The sequence below is a fragment of the Natator depressus genome, chromosome 7 (genome assembly GCF_965152275.1).
Source record: "Natator depressus isolate rNatDep1 chromosome 7, rNatDep2.hap1, whole genome shotgun sequence".
In the NCBI taxonomy this organism is placed as follows: domain Eukaryota; kingdom Metazoa; phylum Chordata; order Testudines; family Cheloniidae; genus Natator; species Natator depressus.
The window spans coordinates 87570172-87588445 of NC_134240.1; the positions used below are offsets into that span (position 1 = coordinate 87570172).

The 18274-nt window shown below is 38.1% G+C and overlaps 1 protein-coding gene across 1 annotated transcript in view; it reads left to right on the forward strand.

Moving 5' to 3' along the window:
* Window positions 1–18274, forward strand: part of PCDH15 (protocadherin related 15) — a 1310198-nt gene that overhangs the window by 1258257 nt on the left and 33667 nt on the right. The window contains exon 31 of the mRNA XM_074958998.1: window positions 7315–7491. Coding sequence (XP_074815099.1) covers window positions 7315–7491 — 177 coding nt within the window. The remainder of the gene's footprint in view (window positions 1–7314; window positions 7492–18274) is intronic.

The window sequence follows — 18274 nt, forward strand, 5'->3', positions numbered from 1 at the left end:
AACATCATTTAAACTCATCAGTTTCTTAACAGGGATACTCTGCCGTCCTAGTTCTTGATAGGATAGATGATCATTTTCCATTATTACTAAATTAGGACTATGATCCACTGGACTATCTGCAGAAATTATTCTTCCCGAGCCCACCATTAACCACTATTATCAGTTAGCACAGCATTAAAAATTACTCAACTTGACTTCTTTACCAGCGCTCCAGATCACCAGGTGTCTCAGTGGAACAATCAAATGGTTAGCTACCTCTACCTCTCCAGTTATTTTTTCTCTACCAGGTAATAAACATGAATTCTTCAGTCTCCCACCTTTTCTCAGGTTCTGTGTCCTACCTCAAATAAGCCTTCATTCATCAAACTTATCATCTACTTACTGAATACTCTTTCAAGTAATATGTTATACAAACAGTATGGCATATCCTCTATAGTTGAATAAGCTATCTATCAGCTGAGCTCACTAATTACCATATTCCTTTAATCTCTGCACACCCTCAGCAGTTATATGAAGAGAAAGGAAAAAGAAAATCTTAATTTGCTGTACTCTTATTCCTTCCTTCTATCCATTTTAAGCAGTATTTTATGTTGTCCTTACATCCTACTTTCTGGGCTGCCTTTTTCTTCCTTCGCTTTCATAAGCAACTCCTACCTGGATAATAATGGTCTACCTACGTTTTGTCCTCCACTAGTGGCTCCTAGATCTAAAAATAATAGAGGGAGTCATTATGTGAATATGTTTTCCCCTCAGCTCCTTGGGGAAAAAATAGCGTTATACAATGTAGTCCTGTTGTGCCTTTTCAGATAGAGCTATAAACTGCTTGAGCTACATTTTTAAACTGCTTACAACAGCAGTAAAAGAAGACTTTCCTGCTGAGATCTAGGATAGGCCTGTTTGGCTGAAGTAGAGATGTATGTGTATTGCTCTTTGGGTAAATGCAACATAATGCTTCTTCCTTGGCTTCAGAAATAACTTATTACAATAAAAAAGGTAGCAAAGACACAAAGAGGTGTAGCACAGACACAAAGATCGTGCACCTCTTAGAAAGCAGGAGCACAAAGAGAAGAAAAGAAACTTCAGTCAAATACAAGGAAGGCTAATTTACTTAATTTTACATAAACCGTCTCCGAATGATTGGCATTCCCCTATATAAAGTATTATATTCTACCAGTTGGTCTTTAACAAAATCTCTATAAAGTATTTATAAATATGCATAGTAAATTGATTCAATGCAACTTTTTTGCATAGATACATTATTGTATGTGATATAACAATAATCTTTTTGTACAGAACAATTATTTTGAGAGGGGGAATACCTCCCTTGGATAAGCAAAGCAAGATCGTACATTATTGACATTTGATATAAGTAATTAATTTAGCCAGTTTATACTGTCTTACTTTCCTTTATCAGACAGCTTCCCTTGAAAATCAGATTACAAAAAATATGCATTATATCCTAAGAATAGACCATAGCCCCAAGTCTGCCTTCTTTGCTATGTGTAGGCTCCCCAAAGCAGGCAGAAAGCTGACTTCACTGGCTGGTGAAGGATTTCCCTGGCATTGTAGGACCAACAAAAACAGCTCTGTACCATTTTGGAAAATCTCCAGGTAGCAAAGAGCCAACATAACCAACTCTGTGCCACTCAAACACCCTGATCCTGTTATAAGGGGCATGGTGTGGGAGTATGTAGTCAGAGTGCAGAAACAGCTGGTATAACTACATGTTAGGGCTGTAACTAGTCAATTAAACTTTTTTAGAACAGCTCTGAGGCTACTTTAAGATACACTCAGCCTAGAATCAGAATGTACAGCCATCTTTGCTGCCATAGCTGAGGATCTGTCTCCTGGTTTAATGGACATTTAGCAACATCACAAAACAGCTGGAGTTTGCCTGCTTAACCACAGTTGGGAAGGTATACTCAGGAATGATTGATTGGAAAAGCAGGGAACTTTAAAATCAGTATTGAGATCTCTATTCACAGAGCTGCTTGGAAAATCTTATATGATGTTTGGAAGTGTCAGTAGTGCAGTTTGCTAATTTGAATAATCACTAAATTCATCCACAATTTTTTAAAATCAAGAGTCAAAATTGGGCACCTAAAGTTATGCATCTACATAAATGCCCTGGTTTTCAGAGGTACTCAGCTCCTGCAGCTCACATTATATAGTAATGTTGTTATTTCAGAGTGCTGTGAAATAGATGGCATTTCATAAATCACTTTCTGTGTGCTCCAGTGATTCCACATAGTAAGCTATAAAAACATTAGAGAAAGAAAAAAACCCTTTTCCCTTAGGACTTTTTCATTTTGAAAGTTTTGAAGTGTTTAGGTATAGGTACTGGTCAAAACCAGAATGTTCTCTAGATTGAACTGTGTTTACATTTTTTTCTTTATCACCTATTGTTTGTACAGGTCTTTTACACAGCAACAGGGAAAAGAAATACATTTTAGAAAATAAGAGATTGTGATTGTAAAACCACAAAATTGTCAAGAAGACTCAGTGATATTTATACTATCTGATGTTAATTTTAATTCATTTCATATTTTCTTTTTAAATTGGCAAGCTTTCAAGTTGACAGTATCCCCGTAAAGTGAAGTTATTCTCTGATAAGTAACAATGTCAGAATGGCATCACAGGGTTCTATTATTCATTGTGTGTTAGTTATTTTTATGTCAAATATGCTCAGTGTCTGAGTCAAAATGAATTTTTCCCCTAATTGTCAGCCCTGAAAACTTGCTCTGGTCTGTGAGATTTAAGGAGGGATCTTCCCTTTCTGCATACCTATAATAATATTTTTCAGGCCAAATTATGCCCTCAATGGCACAGGTACAAATCTCTGGTCTTCATTTCATTTTCACAAGTATAATTGATTGGAATTTGGTAAACAATTCTGATGAAGATGCACAAGAAGGAAGAGAATCCAGCTCACTGTTCTCCGTTGACTGTGCAGAGCTGTAAGAGTTAAGGTAGTAAAAACTATTTTTTTCACTTAATCTGTAGATATGAATCTAAACACATGCAGGGGGCAGATCTGTTGAGAAGAAGGTGCTAATGCTGCATAGTCAATTATCAAATTAGAACTTCACTTTAAATTAATGTTGACTAATAAATTACCTCTAATTACAAACTCTTTTATTGTTTGCTAAATGTGCCTTTTAGTGTTTGTTTCTAAAATACTGTGAAAGAAGAGGATCCTTTGTGCTGAAAATAAGCGGCCAAGTGGTAGTTTACTGCAGTGTTTTCGTACCAAATGTAAACTTGAATTGCTTTTGAAGTTACTCTCCAGAGATTTGCACACCTTTTAGTAGTATTTTCTTTAAATGCTACTTTGCAATCTTTAATGTGTTTTTTTTGTTTTTCATTGAATCATCATAATGTTCCATTTTGTATATATAGTAAATTGCCTTTATCCTAAAAGTATAATTATTATTGTAATTCACATGTACTGTGTTTCTTGCAACATCAATCAAAGTCAGTTGTATGTAGTGTAAGTATTTGTCATAGTCAAACACTATTATGTTGTTTATTCTTCAATTCAAATAATGTTTTAAACAGCTACTCTGTAATCGGATTGAGAATCTGGGTAACTTTGAACAGCTGCCATGAATACTTGAGAATAATGTATAGTATTATCAAGTTCTGGTAATACTAACCATTGCAACCTTCACAGGGATGTCAAAAACATTATCCCTGGTTTTATTCAATCCTCTGTCTTCCTATCTTGGCTAGGAAAATTAAGTGCTGGTAAATGTAACTGCCTATGAGAAACTAGTTTGATTTTTAGCACTGATGAGATCAGGATTCATGAGATCCATAAGGAAAATATGTATGAACATTTCTAGATCTTTTTGAGCTGGGTAGTAAAATCATTGGTCCATGCAAGAAAGAAAACCTTGGGGCAATATTTTAAAGAAAATTGGGGTTTCTTTTAGTCACTTGTAGTCATGTGATATTTTGGATGTTTTTATAGTTACCTGTGGGTTTTAGTCTTTCACTGTCACAATCTTTACTGACCAAAATTGCCCTAAAGGAGCATTAATTAGCTGTGTGTGGCAGGGTTGCAGCTCCAGCTGCCAAGTAGTATGTCATAGGTAGGAACAAAGCAGATTTAATACTCACAGTCAATGAGTGCTTGTTTATTTGAAGCCAATCAGTTGCCAGTGTACTTAACAGGCGGGAGCTTCCAATCCATACCTGCTATTTTTTTGGTTGATTTTGGACTCTGCATTGTGTCTGGCCAGATTTGGCAGCTCAGCGCATACCCATGCTGCTCGATTAGAAACTATATCTTGCAGGGTTTTGCTTTTCAGAAACTTACAACAACACTATAGCTCAGGGGCATTTTCACAAAGAGAAGGGTAGAAGAGTCTTAGAAATTAACGGAAGTCAATAATCTTTTTTAAAATTGTGATTTAGCAATATTGCTCTTTCAGCATTATTTTCTTTGCTGAATACACGTGGTAATGATTTATCAGGGAAAAACAGGAGCAGAAGGTTTCCAGTTATTTGAACCAATGAAAGTGTTTATCATGACACAGATTTTATCAGTCCTAAGTGGCCTAGACAAGTTCTAGTACTATATTAGCTATTTTGTTTGGCGAAACTTTTCCGTTTTTGTATTTACAGGCCATCTATTGCACAACGCCACATATTGTCCTGAATGTGTTTTTAAAGTGAAGGATTTCAGTCACTCATAGTCCACATTTTTATTTTTCTCTGATCAATGTATATGAATCCCTTAAAGTTGTTGGGGCCTGTTCACTTTGTAGACCTGCTCCAAAATTCACCTGGAGAACACTTCTCATATGGTATCACCAGGAAGGCTTAAAGAGAGCCAGGGCACCACGTGCAACTGTACAAAGGAAGAAAACAATATTTTTTCTTAATGCATATATTAAGATTCGTATCGTTTGCATGGGAATATAAGCATCATTCCCTAACTTCTACGTGAAGACCCTTCAGTCTGACTCCATGTACACATTATGGTTCACTCTTGCATTCCTTGGAAGAATTGGCCTTCGAGTATACTTCACTTGTATGGCTTTTGTAGCTATGTTGTGCCTCAGCTTTGCTCATTTGGGCAATTTTACAAGCCCATATATTGCTTCATTATACTTCATTCCCATTAAAATGATTCTTTAAATAAAGTATAATGCACTAGCTACATGAAATTAACATTTTTATATGTAGTATTTCCATTCAAAAGTCAGTGTTAATGCAAATATCTCGGTTATGCAGCTAAGCATATAAAAATAAGGGAATGCAAAGTTAAGACTGCAATTGTGTTATAGACTTGAGTTACACGATCAAATAGAATAATATTATAATATCACTTATTCAGATTTCAGAGTAACAGCCGTGTTAGTCTGTATTCGCAAAAAGAAAAGGAGTACTTGTGGCACCTTAGAGACTAACCAATTTAAGGTGCCACAAGTACTCCTTTTCTTTTTACTTATTCAGATAAGATTGAGAGGGTTGTTCCTGTTCTTGGAATCTGTGGATGTTTTCATTCTTCCCTTGCCAACACCATGAATCGAAGAAGAATTCTTATACCTTGCCATTATGTGTAGTACTCTACCTGGATTCTTGACCAGAATATCTGTTCACTACATATGCACTATTTGCTGTAACTACTCTAAATACCATTTTTATCAGCTGCACAGTACAACACACATCTGGAGAAATGCAGTTTTGACTACCTAAACTGATAGGAAAAATTAATATTTTTTGCTTGTCGATTCCTCTAACAGGTCAGCAACTTTAATGGGCACCGGGAAAGGTACATACCATATACTGGCTAAGTTGGAGCACAATACTTTCACTTGTATACTGATCTTATCCTTTCTAAGGCTTGTTCTATGCTTCTTGTAGGGATAGGATAAATCCATATAAATTCCTAAGCCATGATACTCATTATGTCAACATCATGTGTATTTGTTATTTTTACATTCGTTTTATTTTATTTTATTTTAATTTCTTGGAGAGGTTATTCTCTTCCTCCTCCTTTTACTGTGTCCTACAGCAATGCCTTAGGTATTTCTGCTCAGGGTAGGTATGAGCTCTGCTTCTTTCTTGTTTCAGGGGAAACTCTACAAACCTTCTAAATATGTTTTTCATGAGTACTTAGGAGTAACAACAAATATTTTGAGGTCTTTCCCATAAATAGATAATTTTATGTAGAAAACTTCAGAAAAATATGACAAAATAAAGTTGTTTGTTTTCTCAGTACATGATTCTAAAACGCTTGCTCACATCCAGTAATCCTTACTAATTCAAGTAGTCCCACTGAAGTCAGTTATTGATACTGCCAGTGGGATTCCTTGCATAAGTAAGTATTATTCTGTGTGAGAACTTCTGCAAAAATTGATTTGCAACTTACCAAGACCTACATTCAATAACACTCAAAAACCGAAATGTATTAAGTATTAAAATTAGTGAAAGAGTCACCATCAAGAATCAGTAAAATGGTCAGTAAATGTTATCTTCTGTAGTCAAGTGCATTTCTTAGGAATCTTATTTTTCTTGCCTATTGACACATTGATATTGAAGCTGATATTTCATTGAGTGTACTACCATATACTATATACAGCAGTTTGCATTGATTGCTTCTTTTCTGGAAGTAAAATAAAGTAGATCTGTTGCAGTTTATTGTTATTATGCCCCTGAGATCTTGAACTTAGGTTAAGTGATTTAGAGACAGCTATCTGTCATCCTTTGTCACTTTCTGTATTACTTTTGCAATTTGTTTACAGATAATTTTTATTTTCTGGTCGTAAACCTGTCAGACCAATTCTCCAACCTCTCCCATGGTTGTAAAGCTTATTTATGCCTTTAGGAGTTGCAGGTATACTGGTACCTGATATGTTATGTCATGCTGTATGTCCAGATAATATACCCCACTGAAAATGGTTGAGGATATTATTTTTGTGTGTGAGAGAATTTACTACCCTTCAAGTGTAAAGGTGGAACTAAAGAGTTCTGAAACCATATAATTCCACAAAAGCTTGACAGTTTTATTTGTAAAATACAGTTGCAATTTCCCATGAGTCATTTAAAACTCAAACTATATCATAAATACAAAGTGCTAGACTTAAGGAAACAGTATGCAATGACCTCCTCTAACATTGCTAAGTTTTTCCTGGGAGCTGAGTATTTAAGAGATTATGATGGAATGGGGATTTTATGAAAAGGGTTCATAAGGTTAGCAGCTTACAAGCCAATGTTTTGGTCTCTTAGATTACAGTCCAGGTTTTTGTTAGTCTTTGTTAGAATGAATAAATCACTAACTTTCTGACTCTATTTCATTTTCAGGATTTTGGAACGCTATGTTCAAGATCAGATTCCTGGTGCAAAGGTTGTGGTAGAGTCCATTGGGGCCCGCAGATTTGGAGATGGCTTTTCAGAAGAGGATTACTCCAAATCTGACTTGATGGTCTATGCAATTGACCCTCAAACAAACCGAGCTATAATGAGGAATGAACTTTTTAAGTAAGTATCTAAAATCATTTGTCACTGATATCTGTACTCTTGATGCCTGTTTTGCAGCCCACTAGCTTTATTTTCCTTCAGTGCCTTGGACTTCTGCTGATTCATAACCTTCAATTCCATTCTTCCCAAGAGTCTTACAGATCTCTGGAAAAATGTGGTGTTTGTGGGTGCCTACTGCTGCTCATTCCACAAAGACAAACCCTGCACCTTCAATGGATTGATGGAGGAGCTTATTATGGAGTGGATTCTCATGGAGCTTTTCTACTCTAGTGAAACCAGTGGTCACCTTTATGTGGGAGGGGGTGATCCAAGACTGGATTAATAGTGGCTGAAAGTCATTACCATATAACAGTTGTTCGTTGCCACATATTAAGTGGCAAGACATTTATATGTGTAGTAAGAATATGCACAGTCTAGGATAGGATCTACATAGAATTAAAAAAATTATAGGGGTTATAAACCTTCGTGCTTCAGGGCTGAAGCCAACCACTAACTAATGGGGTTAGGAAAGAACTTCCCCTCTGGGTAGTTTGTGCCATTGCTCACTACAGGGTTGATGCACCTTCCTTTAAAGGTGGTACTGGCTGCTGTTGTAGACAAAATATGGCAGTAAATCTACTAGTCTAATCCACTATGGCAAGTCATTCACATTCCTAATTCATTTCTAAGTGGGTGAACATTTGCAAAACCACCACAAAAACCACCACAACTATTGGTTTATCTTTGGTAGTCTCAGAAGCCAAGGACCGAATGGCATGGAAACTAAATTAGCTTCTCACTTCTAGATATGGTATCTCTAGGTGAGGGCTGAGGGTAGTTTATGGGACGAAATGAATTAAATGGGGCCCACAGTTTAGGCCCCCCCCCAACTCTTTATTGCTGCTGTCCCTTGACTCTTTCAGCTCAGAGGACCACATTTGATGGTGAAGTTGTTGGGAGTCTTGGGAAGTTAGAGAATGGCTCTGCCACGTGCAAACCAGTCTGAACATACTTCCTGTAGATAGTGTGTCTGTAGATAGTCTACAGAGATGTCAGTCTGTCATTTTTTGTAAGCACTGTGTTCAATCAAAATGTATATATGAATAAATAAATTCCTTCTCTGCCACCTGCAGAAATCACCCTCTTAGACCTATTACTTTTATCTTAGTTTCCAAACGTATTTCCATGAGCCCAGTATTTGTATGAAAGCAAGGAAAAGGCTTACCTAGTCTTTCCAGATCAACTGTTGTCTGCTGCTTCTTCATACATTTTGTCTGAGTGTTTGCTTCTCCCCCAGTGAGAGTTAGACCAGAGCATTCAGAGTTGGCATAAGGCAGTCTGTGTCCGTCACAGGTCTAAAAAGCAAATGGCCGTAATCTTTCTTCTGGATCATGATTGAAAAGGGACTTGTTCTCCGGTGTTCTAAACTTACTACAGATTAATTACAGAGTGAGGTACCTAGCTCCATACAGGCAAAAATTATAAGGCCAAAAGACACCAGTGCGATCATCTAGTCTGATCTTCTGTATAGCAGAGGCTAGAGCACTTTCCAAAATTAATTCTTGTTTGAACTAGGGTGTGTCTTTTAGAAAAACATCTAATCTTGATTTTAAAATTTCCAGTGCAGAATCCTCATGCCCCTTGGTAAATTGTTCCAATGGTTATTTACCCTGACTGTTAAAATGATGTCTCTTATTTCTAGTATAATTTGTCAAGCTTCAGCTTCCAGCCATTGGATTTTGCTAGACTGAAGAACTCTATTATCTATTTTCTGTTCCCAGTGTAAATATAGAGGTGATCAAATCACCCCTTAATCTTCTCTTTGATAATTTCCTTGGGACTTTAACTGTAAGGCATGTTTCCCAGGCCTTTAATCATTCTTCTCTGAACCCTCTCCAGTTTTTAAACATCAGACACCAGAACAGGGCACAATATTCTGATAGTAGTTGTAACAATACCAACTCCAGAAGTAACATAATCTCTATACTCCTACTTGATATTCCCTTGTTTAAGCATCCAAGTATCTTGTTAGCCCTTTTAGCATCATACTGGGAGCTCATAGTCAGCTGATCTTTCTCCAAAACTCCAAAATCTCTTTCAGAGTCTGCTTCCCAAGATTGAGCTTCCCATCATCAAACTATAACCTGCTTTCTTTCTTCCTAGACTTATGACTTTACGTTTAGTCATACTGAAACTCGTATTGTTTCCTTGCACCCAGTTAAGCAAGCAATTCAGATTTGTTCTGTATTTGTGACCTGTCCTCTTCTTTCTTTAACATTCCCCCAATTTTTTTGTCATCTGCAAACTGTATCACTGATGATTTTATGTTTTGTTACATATCATTGATAAAAGTGTTAAATAACACAAAGCCAAGAATCAGTCCCCCCAGGACCCTACAAGAGCCACAACAATGATGATTTCCCATTTACAATTACATTTGGGAGACCTATCAACCAGTTTTAAATCCATTTAATGTGTGCCATAGAGGCAAATGGATGATAGAACAGACAGGGTGAAGCAAATAGTTGCATGATGGATAGATACAGGGATTAGATACAGTACCTGAATTAGACTGACCCCCTTGATAATCATTGGGTGCTTGTTACAGGTCCACTGAGGAAGTACAGAAGTGATCTGTTGCTGTACCCATAAAATGAGTGCTTGTCAAATCCCCCGAGAAGAACCCAGGGCCCAATTACCTCATCAATTGCACTCAACTCTCAGCAAAGCCAATGGGAGTTGTGTTCACAACTGGTGGGATAATCTGGCCCCTTCGTTATGGATAGAGAGGTATCTGCATATGGGATTCATTCAAATTAAATGGGGCCCACAGTTTACCCCCCCTCCCCAACTCTTTATTGCCACTGTCCCTTGACTCTTTCATCCCAGAGGACCACATTTGACGGTGAAGTTGTTGGGAGTCTTGGGAAGTTAGAGAATGGCTCTGCCACGTGCAAACAAGTCTGAACATACTTCCTGTAGTTAGTGTGTGCTCCAGCTATCATGATGATTGTGACAGCCTTTGTAAATCCTTGCAGCCCAGTGTTCCCAAATTCAGACTTGGATTCCAAATGTGGTAGTGCAAGATCCTGCCTTAATCTTCCTACATACAAAGTGAGCCAATGCACGTGCATGTCGGCAATTACCGGTTTTGTGCACACCATGTGGATTTTTGCTGACACAGTGCCCTTGTGTGGGCAGAAAATCTGGCCATATTTATGTCAGGGTCCATTGAAAGTACAGAAATGTATTTTGTAGTCCAGACTTGGATATACAGTACTGTATATCCAAGAGGTTAAAATGCAAATTTTCAAGCGTATAAAAAGCATTAGCGTTCCCAGTTTGTACTGCGACAGGATAATACTAGCTGTGGAAGGAACCTAGTTAAAATGCTTCATGTGCCTCCATAGTCAGTGTATTTTTTTTTCTTTTAAAGCTTTAAAAAATGTAAATCAGCAAAATCCTGGAGAATGCTTTCCTGCCCCTGGGGTAGAGGTGAATGAGCACCATCTTAGTAAAGTAAAGGAGAGGAATGAAGTGAGAGTTTCATTACTTGAAATCTGAAGCATTACCATGTTTTAATTAGTGATAGGTGAATCTCAACAGGTTTGGTTCAGATAAGCTCAGATGCTTATTCAAATCTAAAGAGAAACTCCCTCCCTAATACCGCAGCCTTCCTACCTGTAGTTGAGCTTTTAACAGGGGGTTCAGTAATTCTTCCCCACCATGCAGTGGGATGTCTTCAGAGGCAATATTAGTGGTCCTTCTCCCACTGGAAAGAGATTGCCAGGTTTTATAACTACCCCATGCCCTCCAACTAAAAATTATCTTCACAGGGAGTTCAGGATCCTACCAGAAGAAGGATTCATGGTGGCAGGGAACCCTGTGTAATAAACAGCAGATGCCAGGGGGTAATACTCAGAAATAGAGAAACACGTCAAGTCACTATTTAAATGCAGAGATGGAGGTGGCCAATGGTAGGAGTTATGGGATGGTACTGGGGATGGGTCTGCCTAACCCAGTATTTCCCAAATCTTGGAAGAGGTTCATATTTTAATATAGGAAGCAGGGAGAACATTCAGAACAGTTCCTATTTAGCCCATGAGTTTGCCCATAGGTAGTATTAGCATTCATACAAAACTATTATTTGAGTGTGGGAAAATGCTTTCATATGTCCTTCAGTGATCCTTTACTAAACATTAACTTACAATACATATAGTGTAATTCTGTATATGTTCTATAATTGGATCACTGGCTTTAATCTACATTTTGAGCTTTAATAGAAGGCAAAGACTCCCGCCTTTACCTGTCAATTTCAGAAAAGAATCTTTAATTGGGTCTATTAATGAATATTGGGATATGACCCTGGCCTTTGTGTCAGCAGATCTGGTACCCTAAAGATTCCCCATATGTGATGAATTTTCAGGTGACTTAGAGCCACAATAGAAATTCCTATACTTATCCCCCTGCCACAAGGAGCATGGCTTGTACAAGAGGGAAGTGGCTGAGGTATCCTGTCATCTCTTGCTGCCAAAATGGATCTAAGGACTATTGGGAGCTAGACACAAGTTAGGGCAGCATCAAGGCTGTCTAACTTACACTACTGCTCCAGTCTCCAGCTAGTCTCAAAGTTAGACTGGGGGGACGAATACCTAAACGTACCTAAAGCCACTATTGTACTCACCTCCTGAACTGCACCAAGCACAGCTTGAATGCAGTTCAGCATCTCAGGCATTGGCTAGAGCAGATGTGGTATCACCATAGTAATTTTTCAGGTTGCATTTAATCATTCACACTCAAATAATTCTGTTCAAATAACATATAAGATCAGACTTGCAGAAACAAAAGCCAGTAAAATCTGAAATTTGTGAAAAATTTAAACTTTAACCTATGCTGCTTATTGCCAGTTGGGCACAGTAAGAATTTCTCAGACTAATGGGTGATTTTTACATATGCTAATCATTGTAATACTTATGCATAATGAGGACTGCACAATCTTCTTCAGAACTCTTGTGATCAATAAGGGTTAAATATATGATCTGTCTTGGCCTATGTGCTGTCTTGGGAATGCACAGTATGTATAGAAAATCTATTTGAGGTTATTCTAAAGTATAGCAGCAACTGAATCAAATTATTTCCTCCACAAATGACTAAAAAACAATGAAACCATTTAAACTATTCGGACTGAAAATACCAGCATATTTTAATTACAGGTTTTTTAGATTTATTAGTGCACTAAAAGCATTGTAATCTATCGAAAATTCTCTTATATCTGTGACAAAGTTCCTCCTCTGCCTTGGTGGGTCCTGCGCTTATTGGTGGATTTTCTCACCTCAGAGGTTCACGGCAGCCCTCAGTTTGGCCACTTCCGTGGCTCAAATCTGCTGTTCGCTGGCCAGCATGGGGAAAGGAAGAAGAACAATCCCTGCAGTCTCTGTTGATCCAGCTAGTGGAATGGGGAACAGGCCAAACACCTTCCCCTCTGGTGGAGCCCACAGTCCAATTCAACTCTTCTGGTATCAAGTAGTGAGTTGGGGGGATGGAGGGATAGGGGGAAACTCAGGCCCGCCCTCTACTCTGGGTTCCAGCCCAGGGCCCTGTGGATTGTAGCTGTCTAGAGTGCCTCCTGGAACAGCTGCGTGACAGCTACAACTCCCTGGGCTACTTCCCCATGGCCTCCTCCCAACACCTTCTTCATTCTCACTCCAGGACCTTCCTCCTGGTGTCTGATAATACTTGTACTTCTCAGTCTTCTAGTAGTACGCCTTCTCACTCTCAGCTTCTTGCGCCTCCTCGCACGCGCACCACAAACTGAAGTGAGCTCCTTTTTAAAGCCAGGTGCCCTGATTAGCCTGCCTTAATTGATTCTAGCAGCTTCTTGATTGGCCGCAGGTGTTCTAATCAGCCTGTCTGCCTTAATTGTTTCCAGAAAGTTCCTGATTGTTCTGGAACCTTCCCTGTTACCTTACCCAGGGAACAGGGACCTACTTAACCTGGGGCTAATATATCTGCCTTTTATCATGTACTGGACTTACATATTTCTGTACATAAAAAATAAAATCTAAAACTGTGGGGGGAAAAGTCACTCTCCTGTAGCCATCTGGCCCAATCCTGTCACATATCTATTCACCTTACAAATATCCTGCATTTAAAAAATCCACCCATCTGAGCCCTTGTGCAGTATGCCATGTAGTCATTGTGTATGGTTGAGTTATGAACCCCTTAAAATAAGGGTTTATAAAGAAAATGTTAACAGAATCTTAACTGAGACAGTGTTAAAGGTTTCCCACTGGCAAAGCTGAATACTTGCATATTCTTCATCAACACAGAGGACGTCTACCATACACCAGTGACATCTAGTGTGCAAATGAAGAATTAGAGCTCTGGTTTCCAATATGCTTGCATTTTCAACATTCATATTGTAGATTCTGTTTAGGTAAGGGTAAATTATTTTTGCTAAATTACTAAAAACAAACACATTATCTGAAAATGGGCCAAAGGCTTTGTTATGAATTTTAGTAAAGTATAGTAATAAAAAAGGACAAAGTATTCTTTCTTAAAGAAAATGTTATTCTAAAGACCTCTGGTGGAACTTTAGAAGGAGTTAATGGATCAATGAATGATTAATCATTATTCCATTACCAAGGTAGTGGTATGGAAGCACTGCTCATGTTTCCATAGTTCATGCTTAGCTGAACATTGTACATAAGCAAGGATTCAACCACTTTGTTGTATATGAAGAAAACAGCATATCCTCCCAAAAATTATAGCACTTTTTGATTTTTTTAGAATGAATATTCTGAGATTTTGCAAGTAAAAGTTAACTAGTTTCAGTTAAAATTAATTTTAAAAATTGGTCCTTTAGGAAATTTAGTGCCCAGTAGCAGGTTGTTTCTGTATCTCAAATGATCTTAATAATGTAATAACACAGACACTTCAAACTTTCTTTAGAGTTTAAACTAAATGGGATTCATATGCATAGATTGCATATGAAGGTATTTTTGATTAATGGTACTACTTTGCATTACTGTTCATAACTTCAGCAGGACCCCTGAGGAATAATTTTGTATTACACTGAAGACCATGTGCAACTGTTCTCTATCAAAATGGCTGCCAACGCCCATTGTTGTCAATGGGAGTTTGGTCAGAACCTGACCACGATTAGATGGCCATTTGAGATTTAGGCCAAAACACTTTGATTTAAAAATTATTTTTTTCTGTGAAAAGCAGATATTCTTTATGACCATTTTAATTTGTAGTTTAATCAAAACCACAATTTTTCATTGAAAAACAATTAACATGGAAAATTTTTGAACAGCCCTATTCCTGTACAGTAAGTGGAGAATTAATTGTGACTTTCACAATTCCCTGGTGCGCTCCTTGAATAGCATAGCCATATGCTGCCCCTGACTCAGATCAGCTTACAAAACTACGACCTGGCCCCTAAACTAAACAGTGCCATTTCTTGTTTCAGCAACATTTATTTTGCTTTTTTCAGTGTACCAAAATACATCAGTTTGTTAACTTTGGTCCAAAATTATACTTTTACCCTATTATACATCTGTAGTTACTGTACATTTCGAGTAATGATAGTAGAATGTAGTCCCTGATAATTAACTCTAATTTCCAGTAATGTCTAAACTTATCCTGGCAAACTCCTTTGTCTATTTTTGTACCTGTGTTATTATAGTTTTCTACTAATAGTCAGAAGCCAATAGTCCAGAATTTATAATGTCAGTCAGTGTTGGTTGTGATCAAATTGTACTGTCATCTGATGACATATGTAAAATGAGCTAATAAGTTGTAGCCAGTGTGTAGTGGACAAGGTTATCTCAATTGCTTTCTTGGTGAAAATCTCAGCAGAAAGAGACAGGCTTTTGAGCCACACAGAACTCTTCTTTGAAAGCTTGTCTCTCTCACCAACAGAACTTCATCTAGTAAAAGATATTACCTCATCCATGTTGTCTCTTTAACATGCTGGGTGGGACCAACATGGCTACGACTACATTGCATGCATTCTACTACAGTAGTTGTACTTCTTCCAGAAGAGGGTTGAAAATATGTTGTGGCATGATGTCTATTTTACACTGATTTTTGTACTGTACATTCTCTGAATAAATAGAGCACTCAGTTTACACTGATGTCAGACTGGCAACTTTCATGAGTCCCAAACTAACTTTAAAAATGTATGATAGTGCTCTACTTAATGTAGTTAAAGTATTTTAAAGATTGTGGGCATTTATTTCCCCCCCATTCCAGCCCCTTTGCAAGGCACTCAGGAATCTGGACACAACTGCTCAGCTAAGAATTCCCTTGACAGAGCAGGTACTATCAACTAGCTTGAACAGGTTCCTGCATCAGCCATCCCCCACCTGAGCATATAGGGCGTTTCCCTAGTTTTCTCTAAGTTACACAGTCACTGGAGCAGGTGTGGTTTGCGATTGTGGCTTGCGATTCCCCCCCAACACCAAACAGATCTTGGCACAGGAAGGAATCTGGCCCAGTACATGCTATGCTTTGTTGGATAAATACCAAATACTTAGAGGCTAAATGATCAACCTTCTTATGTAAGAATGAGATCAAAACTTATTGAAAGGCAATTTAGTGGCATATTCTCCATGGAATCCCATTCCTTTTAATATGAGGGAAGTGAGGTCAGTCGGGATATGTTTAAACATTTCGGAGTGAGCCTCCTAGCCCAGGTCAAAAGACGCAAGCTAGTGGGCTTGTGCTGTAAAAATTGCTGTATAGCACTTTGAAGTTGCGGCTCGGGGCGGAGCTTGGGCCCTGAAGCCTAGAGTGTGGGGTGGACTTCTGCTGTGATTTGATATTCACCTGGTGGTTTGTTGTTCTTTAAGCTTTCTATGGCTATTTTAAGTTCATCCAGAGTAATATTCTCACAGCAAACATCAAGTTCTGCCATCTTCCCTGCAAATGATGGCGGGGGGCTGGGAGGGCAGAATTCCTAACTGTAAGAACAGCAGGACAATGATACAGGTTGCCTAGGGAGGTTGTGGAAGTTCCTTTGCTGGAGGTTTTCAAAAGCAGGCTGGATGGTCATCTCTCTTGTATGGTTTAGACACAACAAATCCTGTATCTTCGCAGGGGGTTAAACTAGATGACCCTTGCAGTCCCTTCTAGCCTTATGATTCTATGGTTATCAAAGTTAAATGTTATTTCTGGTGAGAGTCTGTTAAGGATATCATGGGAAGTGTTCTGTCCATCTTTTCATTTGCTGGTCTAAGGTTTTCCCTTGTTTATCTTTCATTGGACCTTCCCCGCTGTGGCTAAAGTCTCCAGCAAGTCATATAGTGGTTTGATAAAGTGTTCTCATGTGTTCCTTCATTGCTGCCATTTCTGTTTCCAGTGCCTATCTATTGATATATGCTTTTTCTGGCTGATCTTTTTTTTACTTCTTTATCTCTATATTCCTCTTTTCATTGTTTACCTTACTTTGGCCTTAAGGCATTGAGTAGATTTAACTTAGCTTGTTTTCTTTATGCAGTAACATCCCACATGGCCTTAATGGTCCACTCTTCCTTCCTACCTTTGCTAGATTCAAGATGGTCTCTGCTAATGCTAATGGCTTCCCATGACATTTCTTTATCATTTTAAATACTGTTTCTGCCATATTTGAAAACTTTGTTTGAACGCTGTAATTCAGAAACTTTCCTTATTTGTTCATCCCCAAGCTTAATTATGTTAATCTTTCTTGCAATTTTCTTTACTCGTAGTTTACTCAATTTCATTTTCATGGTGGCAATCCATGGTTGATGATCACTGCCTACATATGCCCCGTTGAATATGCAGACATGTTGAAGTGATGATTAGAATGTTGTATGTACAAAAATGATCTATTTTATTTTTAGTAATGCTGTCAGGTGAGGTCCATGTTGTTTTCTGGTTCTCTTTATGAGGAAAGCATGTCCCTCTAATAATAAAAAGAAAAGGAGGACTTGTGGCACCTCCTTTTCTTTTTGCGGACACAGACTAACACGGCTGCTACTCTGAAACCTCTAATAATAAAGTGATTTAACTGACATAATTCAAGAACACACTTGCCACCATTTTGATGGAAGCCAGTTCCATGTGTGCCATTATGCCATAATTGTCTGTCCCCACCGTAGCATTCATATTGCCAAAAACAATGAGAATATCATGTTATGGGACTTTGCTGATGAAGTCCTGCAGAATATTATAACAAGTAGCCTGATCATCCTTGTTGTATTCATTCATTAGAGTATAACATTGAATGACAGTGTCTGAAATCTTGCCTGTATAATTTTGCCATTAACTGATTACCAGTCTAAAATTGCTCTTTGTGAATCAACATTCAAGATCAATGCAACCCCTTCTCTTCCTCCATCTGGATTTCATGGGTAAAATCAGTTTTAATTGTTGTTTTTCATTTTCATAGAATCATAGAACTGGAAGGGACCTTGAGAGGTCATCTAGTCCAGTCCCCTGCACTCAAGGCAGGACTAAGTATTATCTAGACCATCCCTGACAGGTGTTTGTCCAATCTGCTCTTAAAAATCCCAATGATGGAGATTCCACCACCTCCCTAAATTTATTCCAGTGCTTAACCACTCTGACAGTTAGGACTTTTTTCCTAATGTCCAACCTAAATCTCCCTTGCTGCAATTTAAGCCCATTGCTTCTTGTCCTATCCTCAGAGGTTAAGAAGAACAATTTTTCTCCCTCCTCCTTGTAAAAACCTTTTATGTACTTGAAAACTGTTATCATGTCCCCTTCTTAGTCTTCTCTCCTCCAGACTAAACAAACCCAATTTTTTCAATCTTCC